Raw genomic sequence first — 27,961 nt, forward strand, 5'->3', positions numbered from 1 at the left:
CATAATTATCATTATATAATATTTCTCTAACAGTAGGCCTAAGCCTATGGATGGACTTCTTGTAGATGTAAAGCCCACTCACAACAACCTGCATCATGAAAAACCCCACAAGTTTGTCACACCAGGTCTGCACCCCCACAGTCACAAACACATCTGTAAATGAGAGGCCTATTTAAATTCTACACTCAAACGCCGCGTAGATCTTAAATTAATCTCTGAGTCGGTTCCGTTGAACAGAGCCGATACTCAGGAGTCAGGGGTTGATGATTCAAACAGAAGAAGGAGCTGCTGTAATGTCTAAAGGGAGGGTGTGTATCCACCTGAGACCAACGGCCGCCTGCGCTCGGGATAAGTTTATAACAAGGATTTATCCGCTCTGTCAGAGGGAGGGCTGTTTTGAGTTTTAACTCTGAGGAGAAAGCAACAGAGCTTGCATTAGTGCTGTGGACGGCGGTATTTGGGAATGTCGAAGCTTTTTGGCGCTTGTTTGGGAAACGTTGGCTAATATTTCCTGTTGGGGAGAACTAAGGTTACTAATTTGGAAAAGCTAGCAGTTTGACTGGGTAAGTCAACGCCCCGGTAGAATTATGAGTGATATGTTCCAGTATTTACAGACAACATGTTTGTAGTTTGTATAAAAGACTGGCGACATTTCAGCATCCCAATTTCGAACAGCTATTCTAGTTAGCCCAGTGGGCTTATATTCAACAACCGCTTTGGGGAATGTTCCTTTCCACCTTAAAAAGGTGCAGTCGTTATGTCCACGCGCGCACGTTAATGCGGTAACGTTGTCATTTAAGGTGGAACGGAAAAGCAGTTATCTGTGCACGACTGAACTTCATCTATAGCTGTGCGACAACACCGACCGTTTGATATTCTGTTACTACACCGATTTACCTTTCACTTCACTAAAAACGCCCTGCTATGGACCGAGGTTTTTGAAGAACCCACATTGCCATATGGATTGTACGAAACCCTCCTGGTGACATCCCTTCAAAAAGAATGAAGCCGTGGGAACAACTTAATAAGGTGTTGGAATGACTTCGGTATAGCTTCGGAACAACTTGTGTAAAAGTTGTTAAGTCCTTCCCACATTTATTTAAATATCCCCACGCCAAGTCTTATTAAATTGTTCACCACACTAGACATGTCATTCCCTAGCTTGTCGTTATATGTCGTCCCATGCCTCATGTTATTCCCATGCTTTGTTTAAATTTCTCATTCCCATGAATTATTAAGTTTTCCCACACAATAAATATTGAATGTCTATGCATTATTAAGTCGTTCACACGCCTTAATCTATTTTGAACTGTCAATACAGGGCTCTAGGATTGAAAGCAGAAACTCAAATGGAAATGCAAGCTGAGGAGATTTCCTAACTAATGTCTCATGTTTGTCCCACAGCTTGAAATGGCCACACACTTTCACCTGAAGAGAACAGGGCTGTCAGGGTTTAAATTTGACTACTGATGATAACAGCCTTGGCATGAATTCAGTGCTGTATTGTAGGCCTTGGCATGAATTCAGTGCTGTATTGTAGGCCTTGGCGCTCTGTTATTGAGTTACTATATTACCAGGCAAAATTGCTCCTTTTTCTCAAAGCTTTAAAATAGTGACATTGCTGGAAAAATTGTTTTTGCATGGCTCTTAATCTCGTTGTCTTTACAGCTTTTAATATACATCAAAATTTCGGACACCCCTATTTATTTATTTTTTATCTTGCTTTATTTTGACTTTTACCAACATTTAAGTGGATTACCTTCTATCTCTCCTGTATCTGCCCTGTGAGATTGATTTTAACATAAGAATGATACAGTTAAAAGCTTAAAAGCTCTGGACTTGGAACTTTGTGCAGTCTGACTCAAAAAACAAAATCAGCTGATGGTCTTTCGAGTATAGAATTTCTTTAGTGTTTGGGTGTGTACAGTGGTCACTTTTACACCTTCATATTAGTTAATTGTGTTCTATGTGTCTCAGGTGACGTCAGGTGGTTTGAAAAGGTTTGGCTTTATACCTGGTGTTGACTTTTTTCTCCATGTAAGCATGTAAAGCTCTTCGCCCTTTAACACGTTGTCTTTGCTCTGCAGGATGCTAAATAGGCTTTGACAAAGTGTGTGAAGATGAGTCTGACCTCTTGGTTCCTAGTGAGCAGCTCTGGCACCCGCCATCGTCTGCCACGGGAGATGATCTTTGTGGGCCGAGAGGACTGTGAGCTGATGCTGCAGGTAAGACTTTCTATACACGTGCACAACACACACAGACTCTATGCAACAGTTCAGCCCAAGCCTCTTTGTTGATGCCAGTGTTAACAGCTTGGAAATTAAGCCTGATTCAGGATGTGTGTTTGTTTGTGTGTGTGTGTGTGAGAGAGAGAGAGAGAGAGAGAAAGGCAGGGAGAGGCCACAAATTGAAGCTGAAAGCTTTGCCATAAAAACAGTTTGAAAATAGGCCTGTTATGACATGTCAGCTGATAATTACATTCTGCATAAATAAATATGGTTATGTCATTGGCTTAGACAGTCATCACTTACCACTGCCTTCTAAACACGTTATAGCAGGCTGTCCCTAGATCTTTTGTTGGTTTAAATTGACATATGGCTCAATAAATGTTTTAATGCAGGAGAAAAGCAAATGAAACATATTTGCATTTTCGATCCTTAGTGTAACATATTTAAAAGCACACAATTAATTTGGCTTCACTGAGCATTTTGGACAGTAAATACAATGGCTGTTTTGTGCAGTAGACCTCACGGTTCCTAGGTCCTATCACCACAGTTGTACAGAAATCTGTACAATAATGTAATCTTCACTAAAATGGCAGATTTCACATCCCAACAATCTGAATGACTATGTAGCCACCCCAATGACTGTGATAAATAGACATTCTGATCTACAACCCCAGATAAATGAAAACAGAATGCAAAGATATGTAAATTATTTAAATCTTATATTTAATTGAAAATAGAACAATGGACAATGTTTCAAATGTTGAAACTGAGAAAAGTTGTCTTTGTACTTTTTTAAATTGAAGGCTTTAAATGGTTTGCACATCATTGCTTTTTATATTTATTTACATTTTGTGTCCCAACATTTATGTAAATGAGGTTGTATTATGTGTCATTACACTTTAACATATTACTGCGAAAACTAATACCTCTGGACATTAATAACGGTCAGCTTAGCTAATACTGATCAGATGATCATGTAATAATTGTTACAGGGCTATTTATATATTTATTCAAGCCACCTCATCCTTTATCAGGACTATTAGGACTACTACCAGCAGCTATGGATACTCTTTATTTTTTATCCCTCAAACGTCTTTTGCCTTACTCTTCCCTGTCCACTGGAAAAAATAATTCTGCCTTTAAAACTGTTTATCCTCTTTGCTCTGGTCTGTGGTTAGTTCAAAATGCCTCCCTCACCGCAGCGGTTAACTCAACTCAAAAGCTCATCCTGTCCATATTCATGCACATTCAGTGTTTCCAAACCTCAGCCTCTCCCCGTTTTCAAATGATGCCAGCCTATAATCTTTTTGTAGAAATACTCATTCTTTCTGCTTAGGCACCCGTTGGTATTTCCCTAACATGCCTCTCAGCCACAGGCTTTGGGTTGTGCTAAACCGTGTCAACATGTAGAACAATGCATTAGACGCAGTAATAGTAAAAGTGGTCAGGAGACCCATAACTTGAGGCTTTTATTGTCTTTTTGTGACACACTGATCACAAATAAGCCTTCAGTGACCACAGTTTAGGCACCAGCAAACTTTCTAACCTTTTTATAGCTAACAAATGACCAGAACAGAATTGGTTCCAGCAACTCTGGCCAACAGCCTATTTAACACCTATGTCGTGAAATTCACTTTAAAGGGGACATAGCTTCTATTCCAGAAGTTAGCACAGTTCCCTGAGGTTTTAATGAAATGGTTGTAATGTGCTTTGGTCAGAATACCTCAAGGATCAAACACCACAGTACAGTTCTCCCTCTGTCTCAACAGTCATGTTCAGAACGGCTTGTTTCAGCTCCTGTATCTTTAAATGAGAATAAGCCACACATAGTTCACCCAGATCACTCACAGTTTGAAACAGCTTCATCAAGCGAGTCCCACAGAAGCTTTGTTTTAACGTGTCTGCTCATTTTCACCAGATTGTTGGTTTTCTTATTTCTCTGTCTTGTTTTGGCTCTTTTTTTAAATATATGTCTCTGCTCTGGTCTTATGTTTTGCACTGTTTATTTGTTTATGAACCACATTAGGTCATGGGTCTGCTGTGATTGGAGACTTTAATACCACTTAAGTGCTGACCATGGCAATTTTTTGTGACCCATTTAAACTTTGTACTGTTTTCTTAGCAGCTGTCTGATAATCCATGACTGTTCATTATGTCCTGTTTCTTACTGTAATAGGTTTTATAAAATATAATTACAAATAATACATTTTTAATGTAGAGAATTTCAATTGTGCTCATGGGCAAATTTGTCATAACATTTTATGTCATATTATATTCATGTATAATCAATTAATCATGATGTGCCTCTAAATAATGAGCACTAAAATGCTTGTCACTGCTTGTTAATTGCTCTGCACTGTTGGACAATAGCTGGGGCTCAGCAAACAGAGGATTGTACCTCCTTAGCTTTGAACACAATCTCACTGACTCATGGAGCGGTCTCTAATGAGCACTAGCAAGGCTGCCAATGTGTCAGGCCCCAGTGCACAGCTCACAGCCTTTGATTTGTGGAAGATAAGGCTACAAAAGATAATGACACAAAATAAAGCTTCTGTGTAATTACGCTTTTCCGTTGGACATTCAGTGATTAGTTTATCTCCATTGTGGATGTTGATGCAGCAAGTTAATTTTGAACATACCCTGTCTTTCCAAAAAAATATCTGCCGTCTGGATTTAAATAAGAAAATACTTTAAAAACCTGTGGCAAGAAAGCATAGGAAACTGAAATGTCTGTAAATAGATTCAGAACTGTTTGATGCATCATTAAATCCTGGAAGTGTATTGGTGAACTGTTAACTTAGTGGAAGAAAGGTGCTCCAAAAAACCTTGATTGACAGTTATTAGAGATATTAGAAATCGACAGTAGATCTCATAGTTGTGAAAAGAACTCAAGTAAGAATGAAAAATCCAATAAGAACTCAAGTGTGGAACTAAACAACAGCTCAGTTGCTTTGAAAAAAATGCCTTTGCTGGAAAGCATAAAGACTGGACTCTAGCTATGGATAAAGGTGATGTCATGCAGTCTGATGATGAGTCAAGGTTTACCCTGTTCTAGAGTGAAAGGCATACAAGGGTAAGAAGGGAAAGACTTGAGACAATTAACTCCACCATGAAATATCCCACTGTACCAGCTGCTGTTGTCAGTGTTACCTGTACTTGGCAGTCCTCATGTAATTTTGTAGTTATTCTTTGCCATTGCATTTGTACTTGGCTGATAGATTGGTCAGTGATAATAAAGTCTTTAAATTTGTTGAGTTGCTTCTTTTTGCTGACACAGTCTTTTTGCTGCCCCCACACAGTCCCGCAGTGTGGACAAGCAGCATGCTGTGATCAACTATGACCCTGCCACAGATGAACACCTTGTTAAAGACCTAGGCAGCCTCAATGGGGTGAGTTTAGAGTGGATCTTCTCTTTTAAAACTGCCCTCTTCAGTGTAAAATGTGACACATGCAGTCTGTTATTTGAAGTATGACATCAGTTGTTTGAATATTCAAAGTATAAAATGATCCTTTTAAATACTGTAAATATTTGCTTAAATATTATAAAGCCTGTCCCTGCATGTGATGGCAGATATTTTGTAAATAACATGGCCTTTTCTGATTAAGTTAAAATCTTAAGTTAAATTTAACCCAATAACATGGTACATGTTAGTGCTGGATGTTACCAACTCATATCTTTAAAGAAATTGCAGCATTGAGAGTTTACTCATATTAACATACTTATGAAAGCATGTGTATTCTTGAAGTTTTGAAATATTAATAATTAAAATCTTAAATTTCTTTTTGACAAATAATTTACTTATTGTAGTAAAATATTATAATGACAATTGTTTCCAAGCATTTCATCAGCAGTGTATGTCATATCATTACTGAGTTCTGATTCAAGTCATCTTAAGACAACATTAAGAAGCCAGATGCTATGAGGATTGACTTGAGCAGATGCATACTGGTATTAATTTTTTTAACCACTTCAAATTTCTATTTCCTCTTCAGGGAGCTAATATATTGCTAGCTGTTAAGAGTTCACCAGAGCAGAAGCTGATGGAACATTCCAGCCTTGTAGCACTGGGCAAATTCTGAAGCTGCTTACAAGGCAGTGGAAAGGGGTTGGAAGACCTCAGTTTGGCTCTTGTAGATAAACTATGTCACACTCAAAGCTTTGTTTTTGTATTGCCAGGGAGACAACTTGGCTTCCATAGCTTGAAGCCCCCCCCCTTTACCTTAAGTGTACTTGCATTGCTAGCATCATATCAGTCAATGTTGACAGTGTTTCATTGATTGGATATGTGTTGTGTAACCTTTAAACCTTCTTTCTTGTAAATTTGACCTCTTTATGTGTAGAGTAGGTGTTTTTTGGGGGGAAAGGTTTATTTCACCCACCTCTTGTCAGTCCTTTCCATGGCCTCTCAAACCCAATCTCATTATATAACTGGTGTGATCTTATTAATGTCTTAACAAGACCATTGCTTGACTTTCACTGGGAGAGTGGCTAGCTGCCAAAACACCCCAGACAATATAACCTAATGTGGTTAGTAGTATGTGGTGTGCTGGTTAAATATATATAATGTGATTGTATTTTATAATTATGTATTTTTATTATAAGGATTTATGGTTTTATATGGGATTGATAAAAACAGGAGCCAGAACAATCACATGAGACTGCAACATATATTACTGTGTTTTGGACCAGGTGTTTACTAAGCATTGTTCTGTGTTGTTTTTCTCCCCTCACTGATCTGCAGACTTTTGTGAATGACCTCCGCATTCCTGACCAGACCTACATCACCCTGAAGTTGTCTGATGTTGTCCGCTTTGGATATGATATCCTTTTTTTTGCAATCGAGCAATGCAGCTATAGCCATGCAAAGAATTCATTTAATGCTAATCCTCTGCTTTGAGTCAGGGGTTTCAGATTATGGTTGGTGCTAAGCCGAAAATCTCTTCCAACCTCGCCTGCACCCAAAAAAAAAAACCCCAAAGCAAAATAAAAAAAAAACAGTTAAGTATGCAAGAAATTTTGTTTAGAGAATGGCAAATGATGCAGCTTTCTTTTTTATTAGACACAGTTCCTAGAAAATATGTTGCTCTTTAAGTAAACAAAGCACATTTATTATTAAGGTTTATTTTTTTTTGTTTTAAATCGGTGGGATAAACTTTCATTTTCTGTACTCCATTTACATACTGTATTCATTTTCATGCTTCATGTCACTGTTACTTAACTCTTCTCACATTCTCACGTTTATATTATGGAGCAGAGTCAACATAAGGTTCCAGAAGAGGCCCTTAAGGTACATATTTGCATGACTTGACGCCTGGATGCAGAATATTCATAGTTTTAGATTTTTGTCTTAATAGTCATGCTTGACCTGTATTTGTGGGAAAGTGTGATAATTTTTTTAAATTGGAAGGGTAATATTATGTACTCATAAGATTTTGTGGCTTTCAGCATGAGAAGTACACCAGTCAGCTGCAGGCGGGGCTGAAGGCTCTGGAGTCCAAGAAGAGAGAGCAGGTAGATGAGAAGAGCCGTAAAGCCACAGACTCTCCACGCTCCAAGCAGGACAAAAGTGAACGCAAATCCAACACAGGTAACTTTTAGAGAAAAATCAGATATGCTCCTCCTAGACCAGTGTAGGCAGTCAGCCAAGACGAGTGTGCTTTCTAACTTTTTTTTTTTATTATTAAAATGAGTCAGAAAAGGTTAAACAAGTCATTATTCAAGTCAATCACAAGCAAGCAAACACCATATGCTGCGACTTCCATCACAACATGAATCCAAAAAGACTTTGCATACTGATGTGCAATCTATGATTTTCCTAAATCATATATTCCTTCTTTTGGAGCTCTGTTGGCTAAGTTTATCAGCAGCAACAGTAATAATCCATGATATTAAAAATAATATTTTCTATCCATGATGCATGCTGGATGCTATAGCAACAGGCTGCATTTTAAACATCAGTTAAGGTCCCTGTGTAAACGAGGCCTGCTTATTTAATCCAGTAAAGGATAACTTCCTTGAGAATTCTGCCTGAAAAATTTTGCCAATTTGTTGTTGGGACAATTGGTGTGGTTGTGTGTATTTGAGAGAAAAGAAACTTTTAAGCAAACTGACATTTTAAGCAAACTTCCAGAGAGAAGACAGGATGGGACACAGTAATACCTACTGAATTCTAGTCAAGTAAAGCCCTACTTATGTTGTCAAGTGTCACAATGAGTCCAAACAAAAAGCTTTTCCTAACAATGACATTACATTAGCAGCAGCTCAAAAAGAGGTTTTTGGCTTGAGATGTCTTGGAGGAAACTTGTACTCATCATTGGGTGTGTGGAAAAAACATAAAAATAAATTTTATTATATGATAATAGTTGATATAGTATGTACCTTCATAGTCCTATATCCTCATTAACTTTGAACAATTCGTCATACAAGGCAGTATATATTTTTGACTATGTTTTTCTTTTTGAACACTGACAAAACTTTTAGTCATTTTAAAGAACATGCCTTAAGTAGGAAACTCCTACTTTGCTTTACTCTGTGTATTGAGCAGGATGTTGGTTTTTTTAATGGTGTATCAGACCTCTACAGGACTTGAGTGTTGATGCTTATTGAGCATATCCAGTGATTATTTTAGCTCTTTAGCATATTTTTCTTTCTCTCTTTCCATCAGTATCAAAAAGAAAATAATACGTTTTTTTCCAGTTTGTCTTTGGGGTTTGTCACAGGAATAGTGATGAAGCTATGAATTCACTCACAGCAGCAAAGCTATAGCTGACTCCTAAAGTCATTTGCTTCTCTTCCTTGTATGACATTTGTCTCTGAGGCAGTACTCTCCTGAACTTGATTTGAATATGGCTAGCTGTCAGTAAAGAGCCCTGTGGACTTTTCCTTGTTCTTTGTACATCAGTTGTGAGCAGAGCAAGCAGAATGCTGACCTGCTACGGTATTAAAGAATGGCTAACGTGGCATTCCTGCACGTTGTGGCATTGCATGCCAGTGTTGAGAGTTGGCTGAGGAGTTGAGGGTTTAGCTTTGTGACTTCTGGGGGGTTCTCTTGATCAGAGGAGACAGGTACTGTTAATCTATCAAAGTGAAGGTCATAACACCACTGCAGGTAACTACAGTCTCTGACACTGTGAGCATGTGCCATGATGGGATTAGTGCAGAGTGAGAGTTAATCCTAGTCCATTGTCGCACTGTGACCAGCACTGGTAAGATTAAAAGGTTAACACATTGGGGGACCATTACAATTAAATTACTTACTTTCCAAGTAATTTTTTTAGATGGTGTAGCAGATGTAGGTTGTAGCTGATGCTGGGACTGGGACAGTTATCCTGCACAGAATTTGCTGCCAAACATTGCAGGTTTGGCCTAACTCCCAGTAAATATATTTATTATCAATTTTTGGCTGGTGTGTATCTTAGCACACTTTACATACCCTACAAATTACAAGCAGTTGTAATTATATACAGGATAGGTTTTAAAATATCCTATGCCAGTCCATTTAGAGCTTCACATAAGGCCCACTCCACTGTCTTCCTACCTGCAGCCACATCTTTCCTGTTGTCATCTTTTGTTGACCATTAAATCTTACACCTAGGTATCATAACTTTAGCCATTTATGCTCCAATCAGCCACCAGCTACACTTAACACCTAAGGCTACTCAGCCCATGCTTGCACAACACACCCAGTGTGTTGCTACCTCTTCCCAGGGGTTAACAGGTAGGCACCTCCCCTCATCAGTGTGTTGCTGAATTAGGCCCACAATGCTGCTGGAATAACTATGACAAATTGCAGAATGTCACCTCCGTTAAACCATGTGGACATTTGCAGATGTAGCATTTCTGAAATTGTCCAGATGTTTCCTAAAATATGATGTAATTTAAAACAATTCCTTAATAATATACACATAGGCATTTTACATAGTCATACCTTTACAAAACAAATATTGTTTTGAAAATAACCACTGATGGTAGAGATTTAAGAACTTTATATTTAGTAACTGATGGAACAGTCTTTTACTGGTGGGGAGTGACCTGAGTCAACTCCTGGCTAGTTGACTCTCTGGTTTATTGCTATGTTATAATAGTTTCCATATTTGGTGCTATTTTTGTTGTTCATACTGTTATCATTTGTCATGTTTACACATTGCTCCACAGAATTTGGGATTCAGGACACAATACAAAATTGTGGTGCTCTGTTCTTTATTGCGCCTTCAACAGTAGTAACATGAACCGACAGATATTTTTATTTATTTTGCATCTTGATGCTAACTGCTAGACAGGGGAAATAATAAGTCATAAAGCAAAGCAAGCTACCTTTTCTATTAGAGAGGATGAGAGAGGATTACGAAGTGTGTGTGAACATTGTGTTTAAATTTGTTTCCTCTTAAGCACATATCCTTCCTTCCTCTAAAGCAGTGATCCTGTATGTTTCCTTTTTTAGGGTCTCACACCTGCACCTTGCATTATGAAGTGTACTAGATTGTGCTTTTGCCTACATTGTACTCCTTTCTTCTTTTGTATTTGCTTTTTAAATGTAGACACTTGTCTTTAAGAAAAGGCAGTGATACTGATGTGTTTAAAAACTTAAGCAGCCTTGCTGTATCTGATCCACTCAAATTACCATAGTGTTATGGCTGATTGGTGTATAGTCCTATGTTAATTTCAACTTTGATAAATGCTCCTGACTGGAGCATGTTTACCCCTCTGTTTTTCCCATTCATTTTCGTTTATTCATTATCTGTAACCACTTATCTAGTTCAGGTGCGCTGTGGGATTATTTTAAGTAAAAAAAAAAAAACAATTTAAATCATTTTAAATACTGTTTTTATAAATAATATTTTTTGACTTGGGTTTGTATTTATAGGTCCACTTATAGGCCCAAATATTTATATTTGCCTGTGTGCAGTAATAGGTATACTCCATGTCCTTTTATCTATACTACAGAGTGTTGCTCTGGCAACAGTGACCTTGTGTTGTGCTGCCTTGGTTGACTCTGCATATATGAAGCCAGCATGCTGGTTCAGCTGAGTTGGACAACAGACTTTGTATTTCGCATAGCTGACCAGCTAACTGCTCTGTTCTATGTTGTCAGAGAGGGAAAATGTCACTGGTTTGCACTGCTGTTTTTTTCCTATAGCTTTAACTTAGCAAGTTATTGTTCTACTACAACATGTATTTTACCTTATCAAGTAAAGACCAAATAGGGTGGCATTCCTTTAATTGCCCGTAGGTTCAAAAGGCTATGCTTATTTGTTCAGAATAATTACCATATTTGCTTAGTTTAAGATATTATACACTGTGAAAATATAACTGCGCAGAGTCAAATACTAGCATGCTGAATCCATTGTGCCTGAAAACAATCGGCTTTTGTGCTGACACAACCTATTATTAGCTCTTTAGTCTGCCGTGTGACCATCCCAGACAATGCAATAGTTAGTCAGTCAGCAGTTTAATTTCATTATTCTGCCTCTGTTTCATTAATTTTCTGTCCTTTCAGCTGCAGACCCTCCATTCTCAAAGCCTACACCTTTGTATGGGCAGCCCTCCTGGTGGGGTGATGCTGATGAGGAGAATAAAGGTCAACAAAGACAGCCAAGTACAGGTTTGTATAATCATAACTGTTCTGCTAAAAATGCATAGCTGCAGTTAGCACTTATGATACATTTACTAAAATTAACCATCCAGAAGTGTGCATACTTGGGAGATCTATGTGTGGGGGGATGGGGTTGCCGCATCGATCCCCAGGACTGGCGGGAACATCCATGGCTGAAGTGCCCTTGAGCAAAGCACTAAACCCCCAAAGGCTCCCTGGGCGTTGGGGATGGCTGCCCGCCTCTCTGGATGTGTTCACAGCCCCTAGAGCACAAGTATGTGTGTGTGTTCACTGCCACAGATGGGTTAAATGCAGAAGACACATTTCGTTGTACAATGAAAAATAATTGCACATTATCATTAAAAGACTAATGAAATAGGGGCTGCAGTGTTTTTAAGACGGGCCAAGAAGCTCAGCCTTGCAATGGATTAGTATCCTTCTAAGCCAAAGGGAAGCAGGGAGTCATTGTTTTCTACAAAATCCCAGTCGGGAACACAATCTGCTTTTTCTTTTTTCATGTGATACCTCAGTGTTATGCAACCTAAACGGTTAAAGTGCAAAGCATACAGGGTGTCTGTACAAGGAATATATTTTTGTTAAAAACCACCAAAATATAATAAAGGTAACAATTCATCAGATTTTTCATGTGGAATCTCTGTGTAATAATAAATCTGATTAATTGTAAAATTAATTAATAGTGCATTAATTTAAGTTGCTTTATGTACTTATTAGTTAATACACAATACACTACAATTCAAATATCGTTGTGCCCTGTTTTGTTGTTCTTTGTAGCTGGTGAATATCTTGTTTGGGATGCATATGTAAAGTATGTAAAGCTATATAAGTAGCTTTTTATTCATGCTGTAATATTTCACAGAGAACCCAAAGGAAGACTCCAAAAATGAGATCAATGGCTCTGCATCAGATCCTCAAGATGACCAAAACAAACCTGTTTACTCCTACCAAAAGGATGTGAATTACTTTGAGATCCCCACTAAGGAGTTACAATCAAGGCCCAAAACTGCAGAGCCAGAGGTCCAAGTGATCCCCACAAAAGACACAGACAATAGGACCCCTTCTACACCCCCTGTAGTGCAGAGTCATGCCTCCTTCACCATTGAGTTTGATGAATGCACTCCTGGAAAGATCAAAATTAAAGACCATGTTACAAAGTTCTCCTTCCGTCAACGCAAGACCCCCAGCAAGGAGAAAGTTTGCACACCAACAGAGGTGATGTCTGCAGAGAGTAAAGTGGCTGATTGGTTAGTACAGAGCGATGTGAGCATGGCAAGAAGGAAGTCTAGATCAGAGGATCTTTACAGCACAAAGAGTGACCTTTCTAATAACAGAAATACCCAGAAAGGTAAGTTAGAACTAAGCTATCAGACATGAAAATAAATGAATGTACTATTTCTTTCATAAATATCCCCTTGGTAATTTTTTTTGGTTTAGAACACAAATTAATAAATTTCACACATGCACCGTAACCCAGAAATGTGTCATATTTTACCCAGAGGAGTAATCTTCTTTTATCTTCTTACCCTTTTATCTCATCTTTACCCTAGTAAGACTCCAGGTAAAGTCTGAGTTGGTGCACGTATAAATAGAACTTCTTATGTTCTGGGCAATTGAGCTGTATGTTCTGCATTGCACTGCACATGCACTGCCCCATGCTTTAAAGCATTCAGAACATTTCCTGCTGCAAGAATCTTTGACGTGTCCTTTCAAACATGTAGCACACAACATAAGACATTTCCGGGACATGATACTCTGGAGTTTTTCATTTGTGAATGGGGCTATAATGTAAGTGCAAGTTTAGTTGCACTGAATGAGTGTACCTATGGGTAGGTTTGGGTAGGTCTCCAGATCTGGGAATTTGTTGCTTTTTGTTAATTTTTTATTAAAAGTGTTATACTATGTCAAAATGCCAAACCTTCTGCTACTGCAGTGCATAAAGTCAGGAATGTGGGGAAAAATAAATTATCCATAAACATTTTCAAACCTCTTGTGGCGGTTTCCATTAGCTTGGTGAGTTTGAAGGATCAGATTAGTAGGTTTGCTGGTATTATTTTTCCTCAGCTTTCTTCTTTATGACTCTACTATACAATTTTAATTCCGTTTGATTCAGTTATGTTGCCTTGGAGTGTTTATTAGTATTAAGTAAAGTGATATTAGGTTGAGGAGTAGTAAGTAGTAGTATATAAACGTTGTGCCTATATATCAACAAATAAATACAACATAACCAGATAAATTTGTCTTGTAATTTACCACATCAAAACCTTAAGCTTGTGACTGGCCTGCAATATAGGGCAGAGTATGTTTCATAGGATGCTAGCAATAATTTATACTCTTATGTCATAGAGGCACATCACCCATCACCCAAAGAATGTTTGTCTTGCAGTAGAACAGTTAACAGCTTGAGTATAATTTCACAGTGTGGCCAAAGGTTTCTGAGCAACTGCTCATCCAACATTTCCACTGAGATTAGGGTAGGTTTGCCCCTTTGCTGCAGAAATAACTTACTCTTCTGGGAAGGGTTTAGACTAGATCATTAGTTCTCAATCCGGGTCCTGGCGGGCTACTGCCATACACATTTTAGAGATTCCTCTGCTCCCAACAGAGCTAATTAACAACCCCTTTAGAAATTGACATGGGTGTGATAGAGTCAGGTGAAAACTACCACAGGCAGGGCAGAGGCCCACCAGGACTGAGAACCACTAGACACAATTGTAGAATATTTCAGTGAATTTTTTATTAAATTCAGACATGAGAACTTTACAAAGTCAGGTACTAAGGTCAGATGTTGGATGACCAAACATGTTACACCAGCTCATCACAAAGGTGTTTCCTGGAGCATATTTTACTCCAGAGAACACTGTTTAACTGCTCAGAAACCTAGTGCTCTTTATTTTTGACTGTTCTACCATTTACCTCTGATGTTAAAGTAACTCTTATCTGTGCTTTATAGATGGACACAATCATGAAGATGGAACACAGAGTGACTCTGAAGAACCTCCTTCAAATCTGCAAGAAGTTTCAACATCACCGCCTCAGCTCTTCACTCCACCAGAGAGAGAGGACGAGCTTATCTACTCAACATCACAGTCTCATAGTCAAAGCAAACAGGAACCTCGACAATCTTTTGTCATAGAATTTTTTGATGACAATGCATGCAAGAAACGTTCACAATCCTTCACCAGTAACATGTCTCCTCCAGAGTCCCGTGACACCCTCAGAAACAGAGTAGAGAAAATGAAAGGTCAACTCCAGACTGGAGAGCAGTCTCCCCCTTCAGCTGTACGGAATCCTCCCACTCAACAGTTTACTGTTCCCCTTAAAGATTCTGGTGGAGGTTTCCAGAGAGCTGGATCTCTGAGAAGAGAGAGAACTGACATTCGTATGAGTTCCCCTAACTTTTCTTCTCGCTCCGGATCCTCCAAAGCATATAGTAGCGCTGGCCGCAGGTCCAAACTGGCACAGGACTTTGCTGCAGAGTTCCTCAGAGTATCAAAACCCATATCCAGTGCCACCTGGGAAAAGCCCCAATCTTCTACTTCCTCACCTGTCTCTAACATAGTCTCCATGGTAACAAATGATTCCTTGACTCAGTCACAGCCCCCTGTTCCTGTTTTAAACCAGACTCAGATCTCTTCACTGTCTAATCAGCAAGTTCCCTCCAAACCTTTATTCACACCCACACCAGCTAATTCCACGGATGTCAGGACCAATAAAGCTTCCAGGCAAGAAGAAGACGACAGCTTGAGTGATGCTGGCACCTACACAATTGAAACGGAGGGACCTGATAAAGATGTGGAGGAGGCCCGTAACAAGATTGATCAGGTATTTTCCTTTGACTCAAACAGATTGCATTCACATTTCACTAAACTTTCTGATTGCTAAATTCCAAAATAGCTTGAAGCTGAGAACAGATGAATTCTCCAATGCATTCAGGGTTCACAATATTTTTGTTTTCTTTGACATGATCCCTGTTTGGACAGGTTTAGTTTTATGTGGGGAGATTGTCATTTTACCGACAGACTGGATAAGAAATCTTGGTGAAAATAACAGAGATGGGAGTGGCTACTCGATTTACACACTGCCATCACAGTGGATCAGACACAGCAGTGCTGCTGGAGTTTTTAGACTGTCACTACTGTTCTGAGAACAGGCAAATAAATCTAGCCCTCTTCAACCTTATCAAAAACAGATAATGAGCAAGGAGATAGCAAAAACTTTACCAATCTTTCACACAAGTATTATAACTGATATTATAAACCTTTTATTGGCAATGTAATCAGTAGAATACATGTTCATAGCAAACCTACCTAGAGCTACCAGACATTTCCACTAAGTGATCCTTTAGGTCAGTTTTTGGATTGTACCTGGTGCGATGTTCAGCAGCTGTGCTTATCCTCAAACTTCAACCGTACATTGCATCACTAAATGCCTCCTTCAGTGCCTCTGTTCTCGATAAAATAAGCAAAAACTACTTTTCCCCAGGATAATATAGAATGTTTATTTATCTATTCACGTGGGATTAATGTTCACTTTTACAGTAGTTATACAGTAGGTAAACGGCTTGGAGATCTTTCCTTATAGTCTCTGGAAAAATTACAAAAAATGGTATATCTGGATGGGATTAAAACTACTATAACTACTGTACACCACGACCATAAAACAAATCCCATCAGAACAGGGCTATAATTGTGTGTTTTTTTTTATTTTTTTTTTATTATTATTATTATTATTTATTTTTTTTTTTTTTGCACTCCCTGTGTTACCATGTTTCATGTGATGAATTCTTAGTTTCAGAAAAGGGGCTCTTAAGCTTAAAAAAGGAAATGTTGGTTTGCAGATAATGGTTTTAGTGTGCAGTGGGAATTCAGTGGTTGGTTTAAGGTCATATCAAGGATGTATCAACTCCAAGGAATATAGACCTTAAGAAGTTGGAAAGTAATGAGATTAAAAGCTAGCATTGATATTTATCAGGGAAGTAAGCTTTCTGGCTACGTATTACCCATCCCATACATATACAGGGAAATGATTAACCAGGATGAAAAAGTGCAAATAAGCCTTATTCATTAATAATTTAAATGAATAGTAAGTCAAACATAGGCAATGCAACCTCAAGCTAGACCCCAAGTATTTTGACATTTGTAGGTTCATTTTTGGCTTGGACTTTTTTTTTCTATTTAAAATTCTAAATAACAAATTTGCTTAAAAAGCCTTAACTTAGTGCACAGACATTAATTTCTACCCAGCCCACTCATGCATGCTTTGTTCCTGACAGGTATTTGGTGTTGGTGAGTGCCCTGAGCACAGCAATCAGCCTACAGCAGCAACAGTTTATTTGCCTATAGATGGTGACAGGGAGGGCCAGGATAACCTTCCACTTAGTGCAAGTAGTCCTGGCCCAGTACTGGGCTGTTATCCAGACTTTAGTGACCCATCCATGGGTCCAGCACAGGTAACCACACCCCTGGGTCCTAAAATTTATGGGGGACTTCAGGTCTGTCGTGTGGGTCCATCTGTCTATCCACCAATCGACCAACGATTGGCTTAATCTTCCACTGATTTTTCATGTTTTTATGGGGCCAATCATCTATTTAATATGCTTGGTTTTTTTCCACCAATTGATGGCAGCCACTTCCATTTGCATAGTTTTGTTCAATCAAGACTAATTTATTGTCTCCATAAGGAATGTCAAGTGTACAATTGATTTTGGGTAATACTGACACTCCTGTTAACACCAAAAACCCCCCTTTAATATCATGCTATTGGTACAGTCAAAGGTCTGTTAGACACATAAAGCTTGAACGGTCTAATTAATAAATATATATATTAGACTAAAAAAAAGTGTGCTTACAAGATTGTTACTCTTTCCCCGTGTTATCTATAGGACTAAACATCTTGCACTTATTTGTGTGATTCCTTATTGTCCTTATTGTTATTCCTAAGATATACATAGATCATCCCAAATAGTAAAGTTACCAGGTTGTTTTTACACTGTTGTGAATGTTGCGATCATTAAAGGACAGTGTAAAAGTGGTAAAAAGTGTAAAAGTCTGTAATTGTAGAACAACATATTGTGCCTCTACTGACAGATGAGCTTATGAAATTAATATAAAAGGACTAGAAAAAGGACTTCATTGTAATGTTATAGTTGAACTAGGAGGAATCTAGCTTAAAGTTTTTATTGGTAAGGTGATGGAACCTTCAATCATTTATTTTTATCAACCTGCTGCTATTTCAATGAGTGATCCATTTGTAAAAGAAAATAATGCCCATCACTTACATTTATCTGTTTAATAAGCTCTGCCTTGGGTAGTGTTAAGGCTAACATTTACATGTTGTCAGTGACATCTCGATTGAGTATCTGTGTTTTCATCACATTTAAGTTAGTTATTTGATAGTAAAGGTGTATTATGTCTCAATGCTTTTTTTGGGGGTGTATTGCGAGTATCATCAGTACATAAGACACTCACCAACTGTGTGTTTCATTGCAAAGAAAGCATATTTAGTGAGCGTTAAATGTTGAGTAAAAGTTATTGTATTCTGTGGATGATTTAAATATTTTGAATGCTTTTGTTAGTAGTCTTTAGGTTAGTTCCAAGGAGCTCTAGATTTATATTGTGGTGCTTGGCCCCTGTATTTCTATTTCTATTTTATTTATTTATTTATTCATTTATTTCGCTTTGTTCTTTATTTAGATTGTTCTGTGGATCTGTGTCAAACCTATTTCTGTGAATTTGTTTGTTTGTTTATTTAATTGTCTTTACCGCTTTTTTTTTTTTTTTTTTTTTTTGGGGTCTGTCTTCTGGTGATGGGTGAAGCATACCATTTAAAGGCTTTGGGTTTCCTTTATTTGAATCTGTGGTGGTGTGCAGTAAATGGTGACATGGTCAGTCTAAACCTGGAATTAAAATGAATCATTCTGATAGCATGATTTGAAATTGTTGTCATAATATGTTTATCACTTGACCACATTATAAATGTTTGCGCATCCAGTAAATGTGTTTTTTTTTGTTTCCTGCCCCCCACACCCCACTCCTTTATTCAAAGAGAGGGTCCCCTGTCTCATCTACTGCTAGCACCAAGTGGGTTTCTCGATGGGCTAGTTTGGCCGACAACTACGTAGATTCGGGTCCAGTGTCAGGACTCTTTGATATCCCTGCACACATGGATCTTTCAGGTAGGTGTGTCAGGTTTTTTTTCTGCTCATTTACACATTCGTTTAAGACATTGTATTTACTAAGTTTTTAAATCTACCTTTCAGAAAATGGACGAATCCTCCACCAGATGATGCTAAATCGAAATGTAGAGAGCACAGAATCAGAGAGTGGCCAAACTCCTCGAACACGGCGGATTTTACCTCAGGTGCCCTCCATGGAGAAGACAGACACTCCACCCCCCAGCATTCATATCCATGCAGACTCTCACCCAAGTTATGAGGGTGTAGAGAAGAACATACGAGGTTCACAACAGAAAGAAGACTTGCAGAAACTCTATGTCCAGGATGATCTGGAACCAGACAGCCTGAGTGATGCCAGCAAGTCAGATGATGGGTCCATTGTGGAGCAGGGAAATAAAACAAGTGCAGCACAGTCAGAGAAGTCTTGGCAAGATGTTAAAATTCAGACACCTTCTAAACAAGATGTCATCTCTTCATCTGATGGGGCGAGGATTTTAAAGGACCAGGATTCTACTCCAAAGTTCTCTACATCCACTATCACTAGGCAGCCTGGGAGCAACAGCTCCAACAAATCAAATCTTTCTCCTTCCCTTCGGGATGCCTCACAGAGTATGGAAAATGCTGTATCCCTCATCAGACAAGAAAGTTTTACCAAAGATCGGCCCAGTGATGACATTCATTTTACAAGATTGCCACATATCTCGAGTACATCGTCCAGCATTGATAAAAATGCATTCAAAGGAGTGTCCAACCAAGACACTCAGTCTTACCTCAGAGAGACAGAGAATGTTCTTGCATCTTTGGAAGCCAAGCTCCAAGTGCAAAAGTGTGATGGTGCTCTCTGCCTTCAGGAGGACTCTTTTTCTGGGGAATCAGATGTAGACACGTCCAGTACAGTCAGTCAGCGTAGTGGTAAAAATGACATCACTTCTGTCCCTAAGAAACCAGTGATCCTCAGTGAACTCTTGAAAGGAAAAAAAGCTGCCAGCCAGCAGGCTCAAGAACAAAACCGTTACCAGTCATCTGCCGATTCTCTGTCTCAAATGTGCAGGTCCAGTCAAGTTGATAATGATTTTAAGGGAGAATCAGGTAAACGCTTTCAGTTGCGCCGGAGTTCAGGGAAACATGGCTCTTTAGATTTCGGCAATGAGCCTCGGAGCTCCGTTACGCGTCAATGGCCTGAAACCGTGTCAGACCAGGAATCCAGTACCCGTCCAACTTCTAGAAAGTACATCGTCCCCCTTCAGAAAGACAATTCGAGCAAGTCCACAAAAGGTGTGGTAGCTCAAGCACTGGCCCGCTCTAACAGCCTTTCTGCACCAAGGCCTACACGGACCTCCATGCTCCGTCGTGCCCGTTTGGGTGACGCCTCTGACAATGATGGTACTGAGAATGATCGTGCATCGCAGAACTCAGACATCAACCCTTCTACTACCAAACCCCAGGAGACCAAAAAGCTTTCCCGTTTAGATATGTTGGCTTTGCCCAGAAAGAGGACTGGTTCTTTCACGACACCCAGTGACACAGAGTCCTCTGCAGGCAAGACAGGCTTTTCCAACCGCAGTTCAGAGTCTGGTTTCTCAGTACGAAAGGCTTCAGTGCCCGACCCAAAAACTGCACAGAAGGGTTCAGCTGGGTTATCCAGGCAACCAATCATCCGTGGGCGATCAAGCAGTGCAAAATACACCAGCAGCACAGCCAGTGAGTATGATACTACTCAAAGATCCTTAATTATAAAGCTAATTAAAGCAGAATATTCCATTTAAAGCATTACTAGGCACTCTCACGCCACTACTGTGGAATATATTTTCGGTCCATTCATTTATTGCGGCTGTTTATTAAGTAATTTTCATTTTGAAAGCTCATATAATGACTGATAATATAAATTAGATTAACCAAGCAGCCCTAATTTTAGAAACATTTGTGTGCAAAGGTGATTTCAGTTCTGCATTCTGTTATTTATATATGATTCATATATGGTATTGACAATGAATCATACTATTGCAATATTTCTTGTGTGGGGAATATTATCTTTTACTCTTTGATTCTCTGACCTAGTGGGTAATGTTCCACTGTGTTAGTGAATTTAACTAACAGCAGGAAATTTACTACTTCTCTGGTTTACTAATGTAGAGGTGCTTTTCCACTCCATGGTACCTACTCTCCTTGACCTCAAGTTCAAAGAGTTTATTGTCATTTGCACAGTAAGGAACAGGTTCCGTGTACAATGAAATTCTTTCTTTGCTCCTCACCAAGAATGCCAAATGGAAGAGAAAATACAACGAATAACTAAATAACTTATAAAGTGCAAAGTTCACTGAGATATGTACATAGGTGAATGGTAAAGTGAACGAGTGCTACAATCAAAAACAGCAATAAGTAGAAACAATTGTTTGTGTGACAGTAAATGACAGAGGCATGTAAACATGTTGATAGTAAAGTGCAGAGTTATTTCTGAGGTAGGTTCAGGAGTCTGATGTCAGCGGGCAAGAGTTCTTTAACCTAGTTGTCTTGCATTTGACACTTCTGTACCTCTGGCCTGAGGGCTGAAGTGTGAACAGTCCATGCTGGGGGTGGATGGGGTCTTTAAGGATGGAGGCAGCTCTCCTGCGGACTCTCTGGTGTTAGATGCTTACAGAGGGTAGTGGAGTCCTGGTGATCTTCTCAGCAGTCTTCACCACTCTCTGCAAGCACTTTCGGTCCATCACAGTCGTGCTGTCATACCATGCGGTGATACAGCTGGTCAGGAGGCTCTCGATGACACAGCTATAAAAATTTGAGGATTCTGGGTGTGACATCCCAAATTTTCTCAGCCGCCTCAGGAAATACAACCGCTGCTGAGCCTTTTTGTCCAGCTGCATGGTGTTCAGTGTCCATGCAAAGTCCTCACTGATGTGGACTCCAAGGTATTTAAAGCTGCTCCCAAATGAACAGTGGCTGATGAGGTCTCCCCCCCCCCCCCCTCATATCCATCAGCTCCTTCGTCTTGTCTGTGTTGAGGGTGAGGTTGTTGTCCTCACGCCATGCTACCAGCCTGGTCACCTCCCTCCTGTAGGCCTCTTCATCTCCATCAGTGATGCGTCCTATCACTGCAGTATCATCTGCGAACTTGAGGATGAAGTTGTCCTTGTGATAGGCAACACAGTCATGGGTGAACAGGGTGTAGAGTATGGGGCTGAGGACACATCCCTGTGGAACCCTAGTGTAGGTGGTGATACTGGCTGAAGTCCTGTTGCCAACCGACGGACTGGGGCCTGCCAATCAGGAAGTCCAAAAGCCAGTGGCAGAGGGTGGGGTGCAGGCCGAGTGTGGACAGTTTGTGGGTAAGTTTGTGAGGGATGATCGTGTTGACTTGTCTTTTCCATTAGGCAAATTTGATACCTCCAAGCTGCAATAAAGATTGCAGTTGTTTTTATGTGACCCACATTGGCAGGTTGTAAAATTATGCTGCTGTATTTTAAGAGGTACAAAGGCTCCTTGGATTGGTTCCCAGCAAAAGACTCCCGTGAAAGTTGGACAGTGCAACAAAGAAAGAGGGACAAAAACAACTACTGATCTATCTGAACTCAAGCACAGCTAAACTGTGTTCAGTCCCACAAAACAAAAGGCAAGTACACAATGAGTAAAAAACGCTTAATGTTACCTCCACCGTAACTGTCGTTTTCAAAGTCTGTGGCTTGGCTAGAGAAGGTTTTTTGTGACATGACCTTTAGTGCGGAGACATTGTAGCAGAAAACCAACTCATACCAGGGACCAAACAGCAAGTACAGCTAAGGAGAGTAGGTACCATGCAGTGGAAAAGCTCCATAACTTTGTCAAAAAACGAATTGACATGGCCATTAAATGGTTACAGCTGAAATTATAATTTATGGAAATGTTAAAACTTCAGCTGGGTAAGCACTTTGTGGTCATTTCAAGCACTTTTTCCTGTCAGCGGGAACCAGAATCTGGGTTCACTTCACTTTCTTCTCATATTTTTGCTCTTTCTTTTTCTCCTTCATTTGTACTTTTCTTTTCTGCTGATTACCCTGGGGCATCACAAACTTTCCTCAATGCACTTCCCTGGGCCAAGGCTCCAGGAGACGTCAGAAGGGCTCAGACTACACCTCCACTTCAGAGGAGGAGTATGATTCTAACCAAAGCACTCCTAAACATAAACGATCCCACCATTCAGGAGCTTTGAACAACTCAAGAACGCAGAATCTTGGGCCAGTGCGGCCTATCTCAAGAACCAGGGACTCTGAGGGGGAGGGCCATGAGAGTGATGCCTTCCAGAGCTGGACAACACACAGTGCAGAAATCGCAAGGTAATTCATTGAAGCTGTAAAGAACAACGATTAATGTTTATCTACTATAGATGGCTCCAAAGGAGATTTACTGTATGGGGTTATGTTTACATTTTAGACTGTTTAGATGTATACCCAGTTTGACTTTTGACGTTTGTTATGTATAGTATGATTTAAAAGACCACAGCATATTTTAAAAAGCGTCTCTGTGTGTTGTGCATTGTGTTCATGAAGATTGTGTCCTTGAGCTACCTTTTTTATTCTATGATAGGTTGAGTCAGGACCTGGCTAAAGATTTGGCAATTCTGGCTCGAGAAATTCATGATGTTGCTGGAGATGCTGAGCCTCAGAATTCAGCCTCTGCTGATGCTGTGGAACCAGTTTCTGCTATATCTGCCTGTGAAGAGGTAACCTTTCATTCTCTCCACATACAGTCTACATGTTGTAATGTCATTAATTTGCCCAAGTACACTCATAATGTCATAAATGTATGTATACTATGCTCAGGCCTAAAAACAAATTGCTTGTGGTGATTTTTCCTTTGTGCTTGCATCCTATTTTATACTGAAATAGACAAACATCAATCTTGGTCAGGATGTAATTGTTAGATTTCAATTTTAATCATGGTTTATATGCTCTATGGTCTTATAGTTGCGTCATCACATTCCAGAGACCAGCTTAAATCACCCCAAAGTTCCCCCAGTTTCACCAGTCAGGAGTTCTGATGAGATTGTAAGCGATCAAAGCCTCAAACGACACAGTTTCAACCAGGAGCTGGTATTGAGACTTTCTCTTAATCCTATTGATTTTCCTCTTTGCCATTTTACCCTCTTTTCCTGCTTTCATTAAATCTCACAGTTATACCTTTTATTCATTCTATTTGGTTGCAGGTCGCCCTGGATAATGGGATGCTGAATCCTGTCTCCCAGCTTTCTATAGCTATTCGAGAAAACACAGAGCAGTTGACTGAAAAAATCAAGTATGCTAGTACTGTTGTATTGAGTCATATTAAATTTGGTCAGTCTTCCTTATACCTTCCTTATAGTCCTCTCCAGAATAGTAGCTGGTGATTTGGGCTTAATAACTGCACTGGGTTATTACCTTAAAAGCAGAGGAATATGGCCTTCTGAGTGCCCCTGCAGGCATATCATTGGGCCTTTATTTTTGAGATTGCCAGTTTAATCCCCAGTGATGCCTTGGCCATCCAAGGCAGGGAGGAGAGAGACAGACAAACAGACAGAGACCAGACCAGTATACCATTTCATTGTTAATGGTTGATGCCCTCTGCTGGGCAATTATTGTATTTTACATGGCCCTTTACTTATGCTAATGCTTGTTGTAGATCTTGTTTTAATTCCACTCTCATTTATTGTCAGACTCTTATTTCACAATAAGATGGAGGTCTGGGAGGAGATTGAGGCAAAGATCAATGCAGCTGATGATCATCAACCTTTAGATTCTTCAAACAAGGTAAACCTTGAGTGTGTCTGAATTTCTTCTCACTTTAGTGATGCTGCTGGTAAGGTGAAATTAGCTTTCCCTCAATAACCCACCACTTCTCTGCTCTAGGAAATAATGGCTATTCTCTGTGATCTCAGAGGGATCCAGAAACGTTTGGAAGGTATAAATAATGTATTTCTCTTATAAGCATAAATGCCCTGCACTATTTCATTAAATGGTTTTACTGAGAATATAGCCAAAAATATATTATATATATATATATAGCTGATAATTATGCACTCTTAGTATTACATATGCTGTATGTGCATAAGCGTGAATGCCAACAGAATGAATGTTAAAAAAAATCACGTGTTTAACACTCTACAGTTATCAACAAAATCATTGAACCAAGTGGAAACTTTGTCGCCAAATCAATAGCCACTGGAGGCCAGCCTACAGCAGGATTAAGAACCTTCAGAGTTAATCCCAGGGAGTGGAGGACCACTTCATCTTTACGTGGTGGTGGTGGTGGTGGTGGACCTTCAGCCAGCAGTCGACGGTTAGGTAGGGGGTCTGAAGGGGAAGGTTTTGTTGTATGAGTATGATTACATCCATCCTGTTCTATTTTTACATGCCATATCTACTAAAGCTGCTCATTTGAACAATCATTGGTGACTGATGTTGGAACATTGAGTCACTAATTTTCGAGCATGCTGATTTTGTTACTTGATGAATCTTAAAAGGTTCGATGCTCGTAGAATTTGCACTAAGGTGTGTCTGTGTGTTGCACCAGAAAAAACCCGGTCAAACAGCAATACATTATACATTAAGGGTACAATTGCACCATTGAAAACTTCTTCTGTATTTTCCTTTTACAGTGACAATTCGACACTATGGATTACTAAGAGAAATTATATAGGCTTTTTTTTGTCTATGAGATCTGTGATGACACTGTATTTGAGTTGTATAAATTTTGTTGATGTTTTGATTCTTGATTTGAGGAGGTAAATTAATTTACAAAAATCATTTTTTCAGGGTATTTCATATGCTGAGAATCATTAAAGATTTAGTTAAATAGGTCTATTTTTATTTTTTTTTATGATTACCACAGTCACAAATAGTGAAATTATGCACTTTGATTTCTTTGAAATTTTATTGATTATATTTCCTTTTTTTTTTTTTTTTTAACTATTTGTCATCTTGTAATAACCCAGTTCGTCATATGTAAATACATCTATGTAAACAATAGCAAACGTGTACTCTGTGTTCATGATTTCTAATTCTAATTTTCTGTCTGTACTGATCTACGTTCTTTCAAGTTAAAGAGAAGAATACCTATTCAGAACTGATATTCCCATTTACTATGAATATGGCACAACAGACAGTACTGTGCAAAAGTCATAAAATACCCTTCATTTATTTATATTCCAGTCAAAAAGGCCATTAAGAGCAAATTATTCATTTGTGGGAGATATATGTGAGAAGATGAAATACAAGTTTCCACTTTCATCAGGAATGGGGAAACTCAGAGGAATATATCATCAATGTCCCTTTTGTTGATTTTTAGTTTTCTTTAACACTGCATCTGTCCTTGTTACATTGACTTCCACTGAAAGTGAAGGTTAAAAACGTTAAACGAGAGGACATGTAACCACTGGTGGCAGACTACTAAAATTGTCCCCATCAGAAAATGAATATTAAAAGTTTTCAGCTGCAGTAGGCAAGAAAAGCTCCACTGTGGCTTCTGGTCTGAAACCAATCCACAGCTCTTTCTGTCTATGTTTTCTCTATGAGAACACATCTCCTGCTGTGGGTATAAGTGATATATGTAGAATTGTCATGAAGTCATTACTGAGAAAAATTTGCAAATCAGACAAAGATACTGCTGGTGATTTTACAACACTGGATTGGCTGCTCCAGAGCTCAGACCTCAACATCACTGAAGGTTTGTTTGGCAGACAATGCATCAGTTTAAGAGATGACATTTAAGAGATGTCCCTGTTTCCCTAGATCTCTAGGTATGTATGAAAAGCAGAAAGCAGGTCAGCAAAAATAATAGGTGTTTTTCCTGATGCTGATGAATTTAATATCTCTTCTAAATGTCCATTTTTACTGGAAGTTAAATAAATGGCATCAAGTATTAATTTTGCCGATTTGTGACTACCAGATTATCTCTTACAGAGAGCCTTACAGGGCTTCCCAAGAAACAATGCGTGGCATCATTACTTTATATCCATTTGTAACTTTGTCTTTAGAGATTTTGATAAACTGCTTGGTAAAGACCCACATAAATATTTAACAAGTTTACACATGTGACACTAATTTATGGTCTAAAGAAAAAGTAGTAGATTACACCTTGTTTATGTTTAAAGCTAGCAATTGTTATATTATACCAAAGAAATATTTTGCACTTCCAACTTAATTTCAACTTTCAAGTTACCAGTTTGTACCAGTGAAACTTTGGGGATCAGTTTAATTTTCCTGAAAGTATTTACTGCAAGTGGTGCTTGACAGAGTGAAACACACCGAAACTAACACATCAGGTCAGTGAGGGACCCTGGACCTCACTATTGCTTCCAAAGTATCCTCAAGTGGCCATTACTTATAACTGCATATGATTGTTATTGAGATGAATTGAAGGGGGGTTTTAGCCGCCAATTATTCATTCTGTTGTAACATATGATGTTTTAAAGCTAATCTAGTTTGTATGGAATGCTGTAGGTTTGCACTGTCTGTTTTGGTTTCATTCTCTTAGATTGAACTGCTTTCATTTCCTCTTACCAGTGAGTGGGTGCAGAATTAAACATGTGTACATACAGTTATTTAAGAAAACTTTGTATTCAATGACTAACCTGGCCTTTGAAATATCTGGCACAAAATATTTCTGAAAGTGAAAGATTTTCTTAACAACAAAAATGCTGCTCAAATTTAATACTGTGATCCATTTTTGCACAGGACTTCATTTCCAGCTGTCCTCCAGTGTTTGAATGTACAGCTCCATCATAATGAAGCCAAACTGTCCAGGGATAGACTTGATGTCTGTCACATTGAGAGGTTCTGTAATTCTTAAAGAATAGGTCAGCCTTTTCTTTGTCAAATCTCTTCAATATTTTGATCTAAAAGCTTCAAAATGCTGTAAAAATGTCTGCTTGTTGTTAGAATGTACATATATTTTTAAAAATTAGAGTGGGATCATTTTGTATATGAAGTAAATCTATATAC

General features: G+C 38.9%; 1 protein-coding gene across 4 annotated transcripts; it reads left to right on the forward strand.

Annotated features, from left to right (window-relative positions):
* Window positions 1-296: 296 nt before the first annotated feature.
* cep170ba (centrosomal protein 170Ba) lies at window positions 297-27,928 on the forward strand. Of its 4 annotated transcripts, XM_066673456.1 has the most exons (20): window positions 297-563; window positions 2,088-2,225; window positions 5,528-5,617; window positions 6,971-7,049; window positions 7,458-7,516; window positions 7,675-7,816; window positions 11,726-11,830; window positions 12,699-13,184; window positions 14,790-15,661; window positions 17,112-17,288; window positions 18,884-19,006; window positions 19,091-20,714; window positions 23,086-23,320; window positions 23,571-23,706; window positions 23,951-24,076; window positions 24,190-24,278; window positions 24,676-24,769; window positions 24,869-24,920; window positions 25,127-25,303; window positions 27,695-27,928. In XM_066673456.1, the coding sequence occupies exons 2-20, from the start codon at window positions 2,121-2,123 to the stop codon at window positions 27,724-27,726; spliced, it is 4,803 nt and encodes a 1,600-aa protein (XP_066529553.1). In that variant the 5' UTR covers window positions 297-563; window positions 2,088-2,120; the 3' UTR covers window positions 27,727-27,928. The 4 variants fall into 4 exon arrangements, with proteins under 4 accessions (XP_066529553.1, XP_066529552.1, XP_066529554.1 ...); XM_066673455.1 differs by having other exon boundaries at window positions 25,127-27,928; XM_066673457.1 differs by having other exon boundaries at window positions 23,951-24,031; window positions 25,127-27,928.
* The last annotated feature ends 33 nt before the right edge of the window (window positions 27,929-27,961 follow it).

Source organism: Hoplias malabaricus, chromosome 1 (genome assembly GCF_029633855.1).
Source record: "Hoplias malabaricus isolate fHopMal1 chromosome 1, fHopMal1.hap1, whole genome shotgun sequence".
Lineage (NCBI taxonomy): Eukaryota > Metazoa > Chordata > Actinopteri > Characiformes > Erythrinidae > Hoplias > Hoplias malabaricus.